At 40.3% G+C, this 17,673-nt stretch overlaps 1 protein-coding gene across 2 annotated transcripts in view; it reads right to left on the reverse strand.

The window, feature by feature from the left end:
* Positions 1-16,239, reverse strand: part of LOC103301768 (phospholipid scramblase 4-like) — a 32,944-nt gene extending 16,705 nt beyond the window's left edge. For both annotated transcript variants that reach the window (XM_054726517.1, XM_054726516.1), the window contains exons 1-2: positions 16,211-16,239; positions 14,661-14,771 (exon numbers count right to left, since the gene is read on the reverse strand). In XM_054726517.1, coding sequence (XP_054582492.1) covers positions 14,661-14,771; positions 16,211-16,217 — 118 coding nt within the window. In that variant the 5' untranslated portion in view covers positions 16,218-16,239. The remainder of the gene's footprint in view (positions 1-14,660; positions 14,772-16,210) is intronic.
* Between the last annotated feature and the right edge of the window lie 1,434 nt (positions 16,240-17,673).

Genomic DNA, 17,673 nt, shown 5'->3' on the forward strand with positions numbered 1-17,673 from the left:
TTTTTCAGTGTCCTGTAGTTTTCTGCGTATAGGTCTTTTACCTCCTTAGTTAAGTTTATTCCTAGGAATCTAATTTTTTGGTGTGATGGTAAATGGGATTGCTTTTTTAGTCTCTCTTTCTGTAAGTTCACTATTGATGTATAGAAAGGCCATAGATTTCTTGGTGTTAATTTTGTATCCTGCTACATTGCCGAATTCATTTATTAAGTCTATTAGTTTTTTGATGGAGTCTTTTGGGTTTTTTATGTACAATATCATGTCATCTGCAAATAAGGACAGCTTTACTTCTTCTTTTCCAATTTGGATGCCTCTTATTTCTTCTTCTTGTCTAATTGCAATGGCTAATACTTCTAGTACTATGTCGAACAGGAGAGGTGAGAGTGGGCATCCCTGTCTTGTTCCTGTTCTTAGGGGAAATGGTTTTAGTTTTTGCCCATTGAGTATGATGTTTGCTGTGGGTTTATCATATATAGCTTTTATTATGTTGAGGTATGATCCTTCTATTCCCACCTTGTTGAGAGTTTTTATCAAGAAGGGTGTTGGATTTTTGTCAAATGCTTTTTCTGCATCTATTGATGTGACTATGTGATTTTTATCTCTCAATTTGTTTATGTGATGTATCATGTTTATTGATTTGCGGATATTGTACTATCCTTGCATTCCTGGGATAAATCATACTTGGTCATGGTGTATGATATTTCTGATGTACTGCTGGAGCCAATTTCCTAGAATTTTGTTGAGGATTTTGGCATCTATGTTTATGAGGGATATTGGTCTGTAATTCTCTTTCATTGTGTTGTCTTTATCTGGTTTTGGTATTAGGGTGATGATGGCTTCATAGAAGGAGCCTGGAAGTGTTCCTTCCTCTTGAATTTTTTGGAATAGTCTGAGGATAGGTTTTAGTTCTTCCTTGAATGTTTGGTAAAACTCTCCTGTGAAGCCGTCAGGCCCCGGGCTTTTGTTTGCCGGAAGCTTTTTGATGACTGCTTCAATTTCTTCCATAGTTACTGGCCTGTTGAGCTGTTTAGATTCTTCCTGATCGATTTTTTGAAGGTTATATTTTTCTAGGAATATGTCCATTTCCTCCAGGTTGTCCAGTTTGTTAGAATAGAGTTGTTCATAGTATTTTGTAACAATCCTTTATATTTCGGCAGGGTCTGTTGTTATTTGACCTCTTTCATTTCTGATTTTGTTTATTTGGGTCCTCTCTCTTTGCTTCTTGGTGAGCTGGCTAGAGGTTTATCAATCTTGTTTATCCTTTCAAAGAACCAGCTCTTGGTTTTGTTGATCTTTTGTATTGTTTCTTTGGTCTCTATGTCATTTATCTCTGCTCTGATCTTTATTATTTCCTTCCTTCTGCTTACACTGGGCTTTTCTTGTTGCTCTCTCTCTAACTCTTTGAGTTGTTGGGTTAGGTAATTTATTACCATTGTTTCTTGTTTTTTGCAGTAGGCTTGTAGAGCTATGCACTTCCCTCTCAGGACTGCTTTTGCTGTGTCCCATAGATTTTGGATTGTTGTGTTTTCATTGTCATTTGTTGCCATGATGTTTTTTATTTCTTCCTTGATGTCTTTGGTAACCCAGTCATTGTTTAATAACATGTTGTTTAGTCTCCATGTGTTTTATTTCTTTGGATTGTTTTTATTGTAGTTCATTTCCAGTTTTATGCCACTGTGATCTGAGAAGATAATTGATATGATTTCTATCTTCTTGAATTTGGAGAGACTTTCCCTATATCCTAACATATGGTCTATCTTTGAAAATGACCCATGTGCACTTGAGAAGAATGTATATTCTGTGGCTTTGGGGTGAAATGTTCTGAAGATGTCAATGAATTCCATCTGGTCTAGTGAGTCATCTAGGATTGATGTTTCTTTGCTGATTTTTTGCTTAGAGGATTTGTCCAATGGTGATAGTGGGGTATTAAATTCTCCTACTATGATTGTATTGCTGTCAATCTCTCCTTTGATATCTTCCAGGAGTTTTTTTTAATGTATTTTGGTGCTCCTGTATTGGGTGCATATATGTTTACCAGAGTTATTTCTTCTTGTTGGACTGCTCCATTTAGTATTATGAAGTCGCCTTCGTTATCTCTTGTTATGTCCTTCACTTTGTGATCTAATTTGTCAAATATAAGTATTGCTACCCCAGCTTCTTTTTTTCATTTCCATTCGCCTGGAAAACCTTTTTCCATCCCTTCACTCTCAGTCTGTATGCGTCTTTTTTTCTGAGGTGGGTTTCCTGTAGACAGCAGATATATGGGTTTTGTTTTCTTATCCAATCCACTACCCTGTGTCTCTTGACTGGGGCATTCAATCCATTTACATTTAAAGTTATTATTGATGGGTACTTATTTGTCGCCATTTTTATTCTCTACCCATGTGTTCCTTCTTTGCTTCCTATTTCTTTTTTTTTTACAGCAGACCCTTTAGCATTTCTTGCATTGCTGGTTTGGTGGTGATAAACTCCCTGAGTCCTTTTTTGCCTGTGAAGCTCCTGATTTCACCTTCAATTTTGATTGATAGCCTTGCTGGGTACAGTATTCTTGGATTCAGACCCTTCCTTTGCATGACTTTGTATATTTCATTCCATTCCCTCTGGCCTGATGAGTTTCTGTTGAGAAATCAGTTGCTAGTCTGATGGGGTTTCCTTTGTATGTAACTGTCTGTCTCTCTCTGGCCGCTTTTAAGATTCTTACTTTGTTGTTGGTGTTTGCCAATTTAATTATAATGTGCCTTGTTGTCGGTCTTTTGGGGTTCATTTTGCTTGCGACTCTGTGAGCTTCTTGGATTTTTGTGGGTTTTTTCTTCCCTATATCAGGGAAGTTTTCTGTTATTATTTCTTCAAACAGGTTTTCTATTCCTTGCTCAGTTTCCTTTCCTTCTGGTATCCTTATTATTTGGATGTTGTTTGGTTTCGTGTTGTCTCGAAGATCCCTTAGGCTCTCCTCATGCTTTCTAATTTTTTTTTCTAGAAGCTGTTGTAATTGGGTATTTTTTTCCATCTTGTCTTCTAGCTCACTGATGCGGTCCTCTGCTTCTTCTAGTCTACTCTTGATGCTTTCTATTGAGTTCTTTACAGCAGTGATGTCATTTTTCATTTCTTCTTGGTTCTTCTTCATTTCCTCTTGGTTCTTACTCATATTATCAAATTTGTCTTCCATTATTTTCAGCCACCTTATGACCATTTCTCTGAATTCTTTCTCTGATAGGTTGCTTGCCTTTAATTCGTTTACTTCCTTTTCTGGTGATGCCTGCTTTTCTTTCCTATGGGGGCTGTTTCTTTCTCTCCCCATGGTCTCTCTTCTCCGGATGTCTGGTTATGTAGTTCTCTCTCTCCTTATCCCAGGCGAAATGTGAGCTTTCCTTGGTGCAGTGAAGAGTTCCTTTGCATCCGCGAGTTTACGCTGATTGTGGACCGGTGTTCTGGTGCTCACAGCTGTTCAGTGTTCGCCATTGTTGTGGAAAATCAGGCCTCCGATAAAATCCTCCTTCCCTTGCAAGATGGCAAGGTTTCCCCCTTTGACAGCTGTGGGATTTTTATAGATGCCTTTTCTGAGGTTCAGAAGGTTTCTTCTCATTCCTAATTTGTTGAGTGTTTTTATTATGAAGATGGTTCATTTGGTCAAATGCCTTTTCTGTATCTATTGATGTGATCATGTGGTTTTTGTCTTATATGATATATATAACAACTTTTTAAAAAAATTAAATTTATTGGGGTAACAAAGGTCAATAACATAAATTTTAGGTGTACAACTATATAATATATCATCTCTATATTCCACTGTATGCTCATTGCCCAAAGTCTAGTCTCCTTCAGTTACCATATATGTGACCCCCTTTACCCTCTTCATCCTTCCCCCACCCTCTTTCCCCTCTTATAACCACCAAAATCTGGTCTGTGTCTATGAGTTTGTTTTGTTTATTTGTTGCTTTTTGTTGTAGACGCCACATGAGTGAAATCAGATGGTTCTTGTCCTTTGTTGTCTGCCTTATTTTTATTCATATCAATTAAATTTCATATGACAAACCAACCTTTCATTCTTGGGAAAAACATCACTTGGTCATGCTGTACAGCCCTTATTATATGTTGCTGTATTTGGTTGGCTAGTATTTTGTTGAGCATTTTTGGATATTTGTCGGTAGTTTTCATTTCTTATGATGCCTTTGTTTGTTTTTGCTAATAGGGTATTACTTGCCTCATAGAATGAGTGGGAAAGTATCCACTATTCTTACTTCTTTTTAAGAGTTTGAAAAAGTTTAGTATTCAAATCTTCATTGCACCAACAGATTACCAGTTCGATTCCTAGTCAGGACACATGCCTGGCATGATCCCCAGCAGGGGGTGTGCAGGAGGCAGATGTTGATGTTTCTCTCTCACTCATGTTTTTCTCTCTCTTTCCCTCTCCTTTCCTCTCCAAAATAAAATAAAAACATACTATTTTTTTTAAAAAGAAAATACATTAAAAATATCTTCATTGAGCATTTGGTAGAATTCCCTAAGGTGGCCATCTGGGCCTTAGCTATATTTTGTCAGAAATTTTGAATTATTAATTCAGTCTTTTTACCTGTTACATATGTCTATTCAGGTTTTCCATTTCCTCTTGAGTCCGTTTCAGTGTTTTCAACTTTCTAGGAATTTATCTACTTCCCCTAGGTTTTCTACTTTGTTGGCATACAATTATTCATAGTATTCCCTTATAGTACTTTTTAATTTCTGTCAAGTTGTTAGCAATGTTCCTATTTTCATTCCTGATTTTAATATTTGTGTATTATTTTCTTGGTCAGTTTGGCTTAAGTTTTTTCAATGTTGTTGATCTCTTCAAAGAACCAATTTTTGGTTTTGTTGAGTTTGTCTATTGTTGTTTTTTTTTTCTCTATTTCATTGACTTCTGCTCAAATGTTTAAGATTTCCTCCTGCTTTCTTTGGATTTGGTTTATTTCTAAGGTGGAAAGTTGGATTACTTGAGATTTATTATTTTTTGTAGATGTTTAGAGCTATAAATTTCCTTCTAGGTACTGTTTTAGCTGAATCCCATAAACTTTGGTATATTGTGTTTTTGTTTTTTCATCTCAAAGTTTTTTCTAGTTTCTCTTGCGATTTCCTTTTGCTCCTTTGATTATTTAGAATTGTGCTATTTAATTTCCTGATATTTGTGATTTCCCAAATTTCCTTCTACTGTTACTGATTTCTAATTTTATTTCATGTAGTAGAATATAGTTTGCATGATTTGAGTTGTTTTAAACTTATTGAGGCTTGTTTATGGCGTAACCAGGAGGTGTAGCCTACAGAAAGTCATATGTGCACTTGAGAAAAATGTGTATCTGCTATTGTTTGGTAGAGCATTGTATACATACATGTCTGTTTTATAGGGTTATTTGTGGCTTTTATTTCCTTTCTAATTGTGTACCTACTTGTTTACCTATTACTTTAAGTGAGGAACCACATTTCCCAACTATTATTTATTGAATTGTCTAAAAGTATTATGTACAAATTTGTGTAACCAAATTATTTACTTATAAATACATATTAACCAGAAAGGTTATGAGAAATGAAAAAAAAATGACAAATTATATGTGGAAAACTGGCATTTTATACTCCCTTTTGAGCTCTAAAATTGCCATTAAAGTTTCTGTTTCATTCTGCAGGAAAACAAAGCAAAACATGTTTAACTTTGTACAAGTAGAGTATCCCACACTTATTTAAAGAAAGAAGTTATAATTTAGAATCGAAGGACAGAAAAAGAGCTTTCCAGACAAGAAAAAATTAACGGAGTTCATGAATCACCACCAAATCAGTGTTACAAGAAATATCAAAGGGTCTTCTTTAATAAGAAAAAAATAATAAAAAATATGAATAATAAAATGGCAATACCAAATGAAAATGGATTAAATGCTCCAATAAAAAGACACAAGGTAGCTGAGTAGATAACAAAAGAAGACCCTTCCTTACATATGATGTCTACAAGAGGTTCACTTCAGACCAAAAGACACAGACTGAAAGTAAAGGGATGAAAAAAGAGATTTCATGAAAATGAAAAACAAAAACAAAAAATAAAAGCTCAAGTCGCAATACTTTTACCAGAAAAAACAGACTTTAAAACAAAGGGTGTATAATAAGAGAAAAAGAAGGACCCAACATTTCTACTTCTGGGTATTTACTCAAAGAAATGCCCAACATGAATCAAAGTGACACACGCATCCACATGTTCATTTTGGTGTTATTGACAGTAGTGAAGATATGGAAGCAATCTAAGTGTCTGTCAATAGATGAACAGATAGAGAAGTGGTGCATAGACACATTGGACTATGACAGCCATAAAAAAAAAAGAATGAAATTTTGTCATCTAGACATCATGGATGAAGTAGAGTATTGTGCTGAGTGCAATAAGTCAGACAGAGGAAGACAAATGCAATATGGTTTCACTTATATGTGGAATCTGAAAAACAAAATAAACAAGAAGGACAGAAACAGTCTCACAGATACAGAGAAGATTCTGACAGGTGCCAGAAGGTAGGAGGTTTGGGGGGATGGATGAACAAGGTGAAGGCATTAAAAGTACAAATTGGTAGTTAAAGAATAGTCATGGGGATGTAAAGTACAGCATTGAGAATATCCTAAATAATCCCATATAATAAAAGCCTAATATGATAAGTGTCTGGTCGTCCATTCAACCAACCAAAGTGTAATATGCTAATGATATGCTAAGTCTGCTCAACCGCTCACTATGATGTGCACTGACCAACAGGGAGCAGAGTCAACCAGTTGACCAGTCGTTATGACATGCACTGACCACCAGGGGGCAGACGCTCCAACAGGTAGGTTAGCTTGCTGCTGGTGTCTAGCTGATCGTGACTGAGCAAGACAGGCTAGACATGCCCTGGAGCCCTTCTGCAGTCCCTCCCCAGCTGGCCAACCTCCTGCATCCCTACCTGGCCCCGATTGTGCACCGGTGGGGTCCCTCAGCCTAGCTTGTGCCCTCTCATAATCCAGGACACCACAGGGAATGTTGGAGAGCCAGTTTCGGCCTGATGGCAGAACGACCAGTCACTATGGTGCACACTGACCACCAGGGGAGTGCTGCTCAGCCAGGAGCTGGGCTCACGGCTGGTGAGTGCAGGAGGGGTGCCGGGAGCCTCTCCCACCTCTGTGGCAGCGCTAAGGATGTTTGACTAATAGCTTAGGCCAGCTCCCCATGGGAGTTGGATATCCCCCGAGGGCTTCTGGACTGCAAGAGGGAGCAGGCTGGGCTGGGGGACCCCCCTGAGTGCACGATTTTGTGCACCGGGCCTCTAGTAGTCAGTAATATTGTGATAACATGTATGGTGTCAGATGGGTACTTGGTTTATTGGGATGACCACTTAGTAAGTTATATAAGGTCTAATCACTGGGTTGTATACCTGAAACTAATATAATATTGTATGTCAACTGTAATGGAAAAATAAAAATTATTTAAAGTAAGAAGAAAGATGAATGAGTTCTGATCATGGTAACTATCTATACTAACAATAGCCTAAGTGGCGTCACTCCCTCACATTTTCAAAAGATGGTCGTCAGAAGATGGCTGCGCGCACAGCAGAGGTGGGGCCTGGCAGCAGCTTCACACAGTGAGGCGTGTGGGTCCCATGGCTCTGTGTGGCGTGGAGGATGCTGGTCCTGGCATCTCTGCTGCCTTGTGTGAAGGAGGCGGGTTGCGGTAGTGGAGGACAGATGTGGGTAATCGGGCCGGTAGGGGAGGGAGGGCCGTTGGGGGTGATCATGCCAGCAGGGGAGGGCAGCTGTGAGGAATCAGACTGGCAGGGGAGCGGTTAGGAGGCGATTAGGCTGGCAGGCAGAAGTGGTTAGGGGCAATCAGGCAGGCAAGCAGTTAGGAGCCAGCGGTCCTGGATTGTGAAAGGGATGTCCGGGCCTCTGGTAGTTAATAATAATGTTTTGTATATTTACTAAGGCAGTAGATCTAAAGTGTTCTTAGCATTAAAAAGTTAAAATTTAACTGTGAAAAAAAAAAGTCTGTCCTACCAATATCAGTGTGAGAAATACTGCCTTGTGGGATTTGTGCTGTTAGTTATTTTGAATATTATCCTTTTTTTGTTGCAAGAAATTATGTCATTTTCACTTTAAATAGACTACATAAAACTAAGGTTTCTTTATTAAGTATTATTTCAAACATACATAAAACAACATAATTTTGGGAAAGAATACATATCCGATATTATAATGCAAATGGAAATTTTGTAATTGAATTAAGTCAAATACTTTAAGTATAGTATTTCAAGTTCCTTAATGTGAATCACAGGGACTAATCTGTATTACCATAAGAAAGTACATAGTTCAGCCACTAAGGGGTGGTCACAGAAAACTTGTTACTATTTCATAACAAAATTCATTAGTTGTATGCTCTGCATCATAATGTATTTCAACTTATCTAGTCATTTAATTAGAAGGATGTCTCCTACACTCTTGTCAATTTTTTGATATACTGAAGAATAAACACTTTCCTCGATGACCAGAATATGATTGATAATCAGTGTTTACATCTTAGAAATGGTGAAACGTCTGTTCTAGTGGAATCTAGATGCTAGGATAGTGATTGGTGAAAATAAGATTGATTATGTAGAACAACAGTAAAATAAATTACAGAGAAATGATGAACTACAGTAAGATTATAATTTCAGATTGTCAAAACCACAGATTTAGCAGGGAAAGCAGGGTCAGAGCCACATAATGTGCATACACATGAGGTAAACGGAAAAAGAAAGCCCTGCTGTTTATAGAAAACACTGCAGGGGCAAAGGCTACCTGAGTTCTAAAGAACATACATCTAGGTCAAAACAACTTCTCTGCCATTATCCTGTGGACACTGAGGTTTCTTCTAACCTTTCACAGCTTAACGCAATAGTCTCCACCTCTAACATATACATAAATATATATTTCAATAAATATTGCTATAATCTTACCTATCATTTTCTAAATCATTAAAATGAATCTATATGTATAAAAGTCCAGTGGTCGTTATGGCAGGACAACCAGAACATCTGGAATGATCAGAATAACTGGTTGCCATGATGCACACTGACCACCAGGGAGCAGACGCTCAACACATGAGCTTCCCCCTGGTGGTCAGTGCACTGCCATAGTGGGAGCGCTGCTCAGCCAGAAGCCAAGCTCCGGGCTGGAGAGCTCAGCAGCGGTGGCAGGATCCTCTCCCGCCTCCACAGCAGCACTGAGGAGTGGCAAGCCAAGAGCTAAGGAGCAAGCAGGTAGGCGATAAGGAGCGGCGAGCCAAGCGGTAAGGAGCGAGTAGGTGGGCAGTTAGGAGGGAGCAGGCGGGCATTTAGGAGCGAGGGTTCCCGAATTGCGAAAGGGCCAAAGACGGGCTGAGGGACACACACCCCCATGCACAAATTTCGTGCAATTGGCCTCTAGTCCTACCTAATAAAAGAGTAATATGCAAATTGACCGTACCTTTGCTACGCCCAAGCCACGCCCACCAACCAATCAGGGCGAGTATGCAAATTAACCCAACCAAGATGGCAGTTAATTTGCATATCAAGACAGCGTAGAAAGAAGCCACGAAGCTGTGGAGAAGCAAGCAGGCAGGGCCAGCAGAGAAGGGAGGCAAGCAGGCAGGGCCAGCGGAGAAGGGAGGCAAGCAGGCGGGGCCTGTGGAGAGTGCAGCAGGAAGCCCTATTGCAGGAATACACCACCAACAAGGTACCAGTTCATCGGGCCAGGGAGGGGGGGTGGGGTGGGCAGCACTAGACGCCACCTGAGGGGTCTAGGTCCATCACAGGCCCCGGGAGGGGCAGTGGCCTGCCTAGTCACGCCTGTGGGGCCCTGGGAACATCACAGCCCCGGGGAGGAGCGGCTGGGCCTGCTTAGCTGCTCCCATGGGGCTCCAGGAACATCGCCGCCCCAGGAAGGCATGGCCAGTCGGCCTAGCCACTCCCGTGGGCTCCAGGAACATCGCAGCCCAGGGGAGGCATGGCCGGCCGCCTAGCCACTCCCGTGAGGCCCCATGAACATCGCAGCCCAGGGGAGGCATGGCTGGCTGCCTAGCCACTCCCGTGGGGCCCCATGAACATCGCAGCCCAGGGGAGGCATGGCTGGCCGCCTAGCCACTCCCGTGGGGCCCCATGAACATCGCAGCCCAGGGGAGGCATGGCTGGCTGCCTAGCCACTCCCATGAGGCCCCATGAATATCGCAGCCCAGGGGAGGCATGGCTGGCTGCCTAGCCACTCCCGTGAGGCCCTGGGAACATCGCTGCCCAGGGAGGCATGGCTGGCTGCCTAGCCACTCCCGTGAGGCCCTGGGAACATCGCTGCCCAGGGAGGCATGGCCGGGCCCTGGGAACATCGCAGACATGAGGTTGGTGAGACCCAGACTGGGCCTCTGGCCACAGATTCACAGCTTTGCGGAGACCAAGGGCAGGGATCTGCCTCAGTGCAGAGAGAGAGAGAGGTTCTGCAGTGCCCCCAAGACGTGGGTGGGCCAGGCCAGGGATCAAGGGGCATGGAAGGACTCCTGGCAGAGGGGCAAGGACCCGCAGCTCTGAGGCAGGGGTTGAGGGGCGGTGCCACCTCAGTGGAGGGGTGCTGCACTGCAGGTTACCGGACTGACTGATGTGATTCAGAGAAGCTCCCAGTGCTAACTGGCCTCGCCCAGGCGGCCTTCACACTTCAGAGGCGGCAACTCCTGCTTCCACCTTGACCCAAAAGCAAGCTCATGTCACCCTGCCCCACGGCAGAGCATGCCTTGGCGGTGAGTGTGAAGCCTTCTACTTGCTCCAGAGACCTGGGGGCGGGGAGTTACTGAGTCAAATTCCACAGCCAACTGGAATTGGCCTCAATGTCCTGGTCTGTAAAATGGATTAAGCGTGTCCCAGTGCCTTCACTGAGCTTTGATGGCCAATTGAGATACTATATAAGGAAAGTGATGAAGAAGTGAGAAAGAAAAGGAAAGGCGAACAACACAAAAGAAAGACTGGAAGGAACCTGTAAACCCATTGTCACTTAAATAGGGAATATAGTCAATAGTGTTGTAATGATGGTATGATGCCAGGTGGGTACTAGAAATATCGGAGAACACTTTGTAAAGTATATGATTGTCTAACCACTATTCTGTAACTAATATAAAACCTGAAACCAATACAAAATAATGTTGAATGTAAAGAAATGAAAATTGGAGTGAAATTTTTATAAATTTCAAAGTTTAAATAAAGACTATAAAGGAAGGAAGGGGGAGAATTAAAAAAAAAGTGTTTTTCATTTTACCACTTTATTGTCTTTTCAGTACATGAAAAGGACAGTTGTCTTTATATGGTGCTTTTATATTTTTCTAAGTCATTATCTCATTTTAATTTCAGGGCAACTTAAAGACAAGATAATTATTCCCTCCACTATTCAAAGAAAGGAAATCTTGGTGTCTGGATCCAATGATTCAATTGTCAAGCCCTTATTGTAAAGCAGGGTTAGTAAAATTTTCTGTGAAGGGTTATAGCTATACTAATAAAAGCCTGGGGGGTGATCAGGCCAGCAGGGGAGAGTAGTTGGGGGCAATCAGGCTGGCAGAGGAGCAGTTAGGGGGCAATCAGGCAGGCAGGTGAGCGGTTAGAAGCCAGTGGTCCCAGATTGTGAGAGGGACGTCCGACTTCAGGTTTGGGATCGGGCCTAAACCTGAAGTCGGACATTCCCCAAGGGGTCCCCGATTGGAGAGGGTGCAGGCTGGGCTGAGGGACACCCTCCCCAGTGCACGAATTTCGTGCACCGGGCCTCTAGTTTGAATATAATTCTGGTGAAAAAGTTTCTTTAGAAAAATATTTTTAATATAAAAATTTTACTCATTGCAAAATCACTTCCTTTTATTTTTATAAAAAACGAGAGGCCCGGTGCATGGAATTAATGCATGGGGGGTGGGGGGGTGGTACCCCTCAGCATTGCCTGCATGCTCTCCAATCTGAGACCCCTTGGGGGTTGTCTGACTGCAGGAATTGGGCCTAAACCGGCAGTCAGACCTCCCTTTCACAATTTGGGACTGCTGGCTCCTAATTGCTCGCCTGCCTGCCTACCTGACCACCCCCTAACCACTCCCCTGCCAGCCTGATTGATGTCTAACTGCTCCCCTGCTGGCCTGCTGGCCCCCAACTGCCCTCACCTGCCGGCCTGATTGCCCCCAACTGCCCTCTCCTGCCAGCCTGATTGCCCCCAAGGTCCTTTCCCCATTTTTTTTAGTTGGATTGTTTGTCTTATTTTGTTAAGTTGCACGAGTTCCTTATATATTTTGGATATTAACCCTTTATCAGATGTATCATTGCCAAATATGTTCTCCCATACAGTGGGCTCCCTTTTCGTTTGGTTGATGGTTTATTTTGCTGTGCAGAAGCTTTTTATTTTGATGTAGTCCCATTTCTTTATTTTTCTCCTTAGTTTCCTTTGTCCTAGTAGATCTACCATAAACATATTGGTACAAGACATGTCTGAGATTTTGCTTGCCTATGGTTTCTTCTAGGATTTTTATGATTTCCTACTTATAATTGTTTTATTCATTTTTCATATGTCTCTTGGCCTTCTGTATGTCCTCTTTCAGAGAGTGTCTATTTAGGTCCTCTGCCCATTTTTTGATTAGATTGTTTATCTTCCTTTAGGTAAGTTGTATGAGTTCCCTATAAATTTTGGAGATTATACCCTTATCTGTGATAGCATTGGAAAATATATTCTCCCATGCAGTGGGCTTTTTTGTGGTTTTGCCAATGGTTTCTTTTGCTGTGCAAAGCTATTTATTTTGAGGTAGTCTCCTTAATATTTTTATTGCCCTAGGATCTGAATCAGGAAAAATACTGCAAGGACATACGGCTGATATTTTGCTGCCTATGAATTCTTCTAAAATTTTTATGGTTTCCCATCTTACATTTATGCCTTTTATCCATTTTGAGTTTATTCTTGTGAATGGTGTAAGTTGGTGGTCTAGTTTCATTTTTTTGCATGTATCTGTCTAATTTTTGCAGCATCATTTATTGAAGAGACTGTCTTGACTGCATTGTATGCTCTTGTCTCCTTTGTCAAATATTAATTGAGCATACTGGCTTGGGTCCATTTCTGGGTTATCTGTTCTGTTCCACTGGTCTATCTCTGTTCTTGTGCCAGTACCAGGCAGTTTTGAGAACAATGGCTTTGTAGGGATCTGGAATTGTGACCCCTCCAACTTTGTTCTTCTCAAGATTCCTACAGCTCTTTGGGTCTTTCTTTATTCCAGATGAATTGTTGGAGAGTTTGTTCTAGGTCTTTGAAATATGCCATTGGTATTTTAATCGGGATTGCATTTAACCTATAAATTGCTTTGGGTAGTATGGACATTTTGATAATGTTGATTTTACCAATCCATGAACACGGTATATTCTTCCATTTGTTAATGTCTTTCTCTATCTCTTTTTTTCAGGTCCTGTAATTTTCTGAGTACAGGTCCTTTATCTCTTGGTTAAATTTATTCCAAGGTATCTTAATTTTTTTGTTGCAATGGTAAATGCGATTGTTTTTTCAGTTGCTCTTTCTAGGAGTTCATTATTGGTGCATAAAAAATATTTCTGGGTGTTAATTTTGTATCCTGCAACATTGCCGAATTCATTTATTAGGTCTAACAGCATTTTGGTGGAGTCTTTAGGGTTTTCTATGTATAATATCACATCAAGAATAATGAGTTTTATTTCTTTTCCAATTTGGAAGCCTTTTATTTTTTCTTCTTGTCTGATCGCTATGGCTAGTACTTCCAGTACTATGTTGAAAAGGAGTGGTGAAAGTGGGCATCCCGGTCTTGTTCTTGTTCTTAGGAGAAATGGTTTTAGTTTTTGCCCATTGAGTATGACTGGCTGTAGGTTTGTTATATAAGGCTTTTGTTATGTTGAAGTATGATCCCTCTACTCCCACCTTGCTGAGAGTTTTTATTTTGTCAAATGCCTTTTCTGCAGTAATTGGTATGATTATGTCATTTTTGTCTCTCAATTTTTTTATGTGATATACCACATTTATTGATTTGCAGATATTGTACCAGCCTTGCATCCCTGGAATAAATCCTACTTGGTCATGGTGTATGATCTTTCTAATGTAATGCTAGATCTGGTTTGCTAGAATTTTGTTAAGGATTTTAGCATCTATGTTCATTAGGGATATTGGCCTATAATTCTCTTTCTTTGCAGTGTCTTTAACTGGTTTTTGGATTAGGGTGATGCTGGCCTCATATAAAGAGCTTGGAAGTGTGCCTTCCTCTTGAATTTTTTGGAATAGCCTGAGGAGGATAGGTTTTAGTTATTCTTTGAATGTTTGGATATTCTTTGAATGAATTTTTATTGATTTCAGATAGGAAGAGAGAGAGAAACATCAATGCTGAGAATCATTGTTCGGTGCCTCATGCACACCCAGCCTGTAATTTGGCATATGCCCTACCGGGAATTGAACTGTGTCCTCCTGATTCATAGGTCAAAGCTCATCCACAGAGCCTCGCTGGCTAGGCAGTATTATTGTTTTTATTTTATTTGTTCCACCACCATTTATCCCCTCTTTGGCTGCTTCCACCTCCACCCACTATCCTAATTATTTTTAAAAGCAATTTTAAATATTAGTATCATTGTCTGGAGAGAGGAAAAAGCCCTTCTGAATACTTAATGTACCTGGTACCAAATGGGAATCATAGTCTGGAGGGACATCAGGCCTTGGATCCGCTGACTTTAACTGGTTTCCCATTTCATCTGTAGGCTGCTCAGGGGCTGTGGGGCCTACACCTTTGGGGAGAGATAGGGCACATGATTTGCAATGGAAATGATAATATGATAATAGAATATATTCATTTATTTCTTGTTGGCATGCACCATTGCATATAACCAATAAGAAATACACTCATATTTCACACAGAAAACATAATTCATAAGTATATTAGACATCAACCTATTATAATATTTGATAGATTTTCAGGCTGAAGATGGATTAAAACAGAAAAGATTAAACCATTGTGCTACAATCAAAGCAAGGAACTCTCATGCTACCAGCTTCAGCTGTTCTGATGCTGATTCCTATCTACACAAACTTCCTTCACATTGTCAAAAATTCTTTTTCATAATATGTAAAGTCATATATAGAGTGAATCCGATTTTTCATTAATCCATTTTGGAAAATTGCTGTTTAGATAAATTCAAAACATAACAGGCTAAGTACTTAGTAAATTCAAAACAGAGCATGATGAATACTAAATGGTTTAAAAGCCAGTGGTGACAGATGCAGTTCAATTAGAGGTGGTTTAGTCTACATTTCCAGGGATTCACACTCTGCCCTATTCATCCTGAAAGACCTGTCACCCTGACTGCTTCAAGGGAGTATTGAAGTCACTTTTCCTCTTGTTGAAATCAGCGAACCTTTTATTTAGACTCACTATAAGGAAAAGTTCTGACTCCCTTAACTGACTTTTATCTAAAAACAATCAAACACACACACACACACACACACACACACACACACACACACACACCCACCCCATAAACCGTGTTTCTTTCCTTGTATCATGTCCTGCATTGCTTGATAATGCAGGGCTACTTTTGAGCCCTCCTCTCTGAAGACAGGCTGCTGTCACAGGCTTTTCATTATTACCTCTCTTTGCAGACTTACTTTCCTTCCTGTATTTTTCTTTACCCAAATTTTCCCACAGACTTTAGAGATCTTTCTACACAGGTATGTCAATGTAAATCCTTTTTAACTCTTTTTGTTAAAGATAGAAAGGAATGCTCATATGTATAAATAAGCATATATACATGAATACATACTCTCCAAATACTTAATAAAAAAAAACCAACCACTTCAAAATGAAATAAACTTCAACAAAATCCTCACCAAGGATACATTTTTATTTTTTTAATTATTATTATTTTCTAATTCTCACCTGAGGATATTTTCCCATTGATTTTTTTAGAGCAAGTGGAAGGAAAAGGGGGAGAAAGAGACACATCAGTTGGTTTCCTCCTGTGTGGTCCCGACTGGGAGCGAGGAACAAGCCTGCAACCAAGGTATGTGCCTTTGACCGGAATCAAACCTGGAGCCCTTTAATCCAAGGTCCAACACTCTATCCAGTGAGCTTTACAGGCCAGGGCAAAATCTACAATTTTTAGGGGAAGCAATCACAAAATTCACATTTGAAAATAAAGCATATTAAAACTTATTCACAAAAACTTACCTGGCATTTTGAAGAATTCCAATTAATCCTGAAAAATAAAACATTTCATACTTTAATAAATAGTTACTATTACTACTACTTAGTAATACATGTAACAAGTTCAGTGATTCTTCTAGCCTCCAGTTACCCTTCACTCATACCTTCATTAATTCAACCAAGGTTTGAGCACCTATTACGTACCAGGTACTATTACAGATTGTGAAAATACAGCAGTAAACCAGATGGACGCCCTGCTGGACATTACATTCTAGTGGTATGAGATTTAAGAACATGTCAACAAATATTTAAGATTAAATTTAGATAGTACAGTTAGGAAGTAAAAAGTTTAAGAAAAACATGAGAGTCAGGGTACCCCTCTCTCAGAAGATGACTTTTGAACTATTTGAACTATGAATGGAGACACTAAACCAAAAATATGGGAGGAGAGATTCAGAAAGACAGAAAAGTAAGGACAAAGGCCCTGGTGTGCCATTGGGTTTGGAATACTCAAGGGAGAGAAAGAAGTCATGTTTGGCTGGGACACAGTGAATGAAAAAAACAACAAAAAACAAGGCAACAAATGAAGACAGAGGTCTGATCAGACCTAAAGACCATAGCAAAATGTTTGGAATTTGTTCTAATTGCAGTGGAATGATCAGATCTGACTCATATTTTACCTTTCTTTTATTTTTTCCATCACCTTTTATCACCCTCATACCCTCTTCCACCTCCACCCACCCTTCTACACCCCACAACCACCACACTGTTGTCCATGAGTTCTCTTTCTTTTTGCTCAATCCCTCCAATCCCCTGCATACCTCCCTCCACCCCTACCCTGACCAGAGTGGTCTGCCTGTTCTCTATCTATGAGTCTGTCTGTCTTTTTTGCTTGGTAGTTCAGTTTGCTCATTATATTCCACATATGAGTGAAATCATATGGTACTTGTCTTTCTCTGACTGGCTTATTTCACTTAGCATAATGTTCTCCAGGTCCATCCATGCTGTCGCAAAAGGCACATTTTTCTTTTTTACCACAGAGTAGCTTTCCATTGTGTAAATGTACTACTGCTTTTTTATTTTTTTAAATAATGGTTGTTTTTAAAATAGATTTTTAATGGTTTCAGAGAGGAAGGGAGAGGGAGAGAGAGATAGAAACATCAATGATGAGAGAGAATCATTGATGGACTGTCTCCTGAAAGCCCCACAGTGGGGACTGAGCCCGTAACCTGGGTATATGCTCTGACCTGGAATTGAACCACAGCCTCCTGGTACACAGGTCAGTCTAGCTGGTCCCACTGCTATTTTATCCATTCATCTACTGATGGACACTCGGCCAGCGTGGCTTTTGGGTTCAAAGGCTTGGAGAAAGAGCTGACACACAAATTAAAACACAAGACAAGAAATAATAATTTTGAAATTTTGTGGGGAGGCCAGGGAAAACTTAGCTGTAGTAGTCAAGTTCCACTGAGTCTCCATTCCCAGCT

This window comes from Eptesicus fuscus, chromosome 14 (assembly GCF_027574615.1).
Source record: "Eptesicus fuscus isolate TK198812 chromosome 14, DD_ASM_mEF_20220401, whole genome shotgun sequence".
NCBI classification, from domain to species: domain Eukaryota; kingdom Metazoa; phylum Chordata; class Mammalia; order Chiroptera; family Vespertilionidae; genus Eptesicus; species Eptesicus fuscus.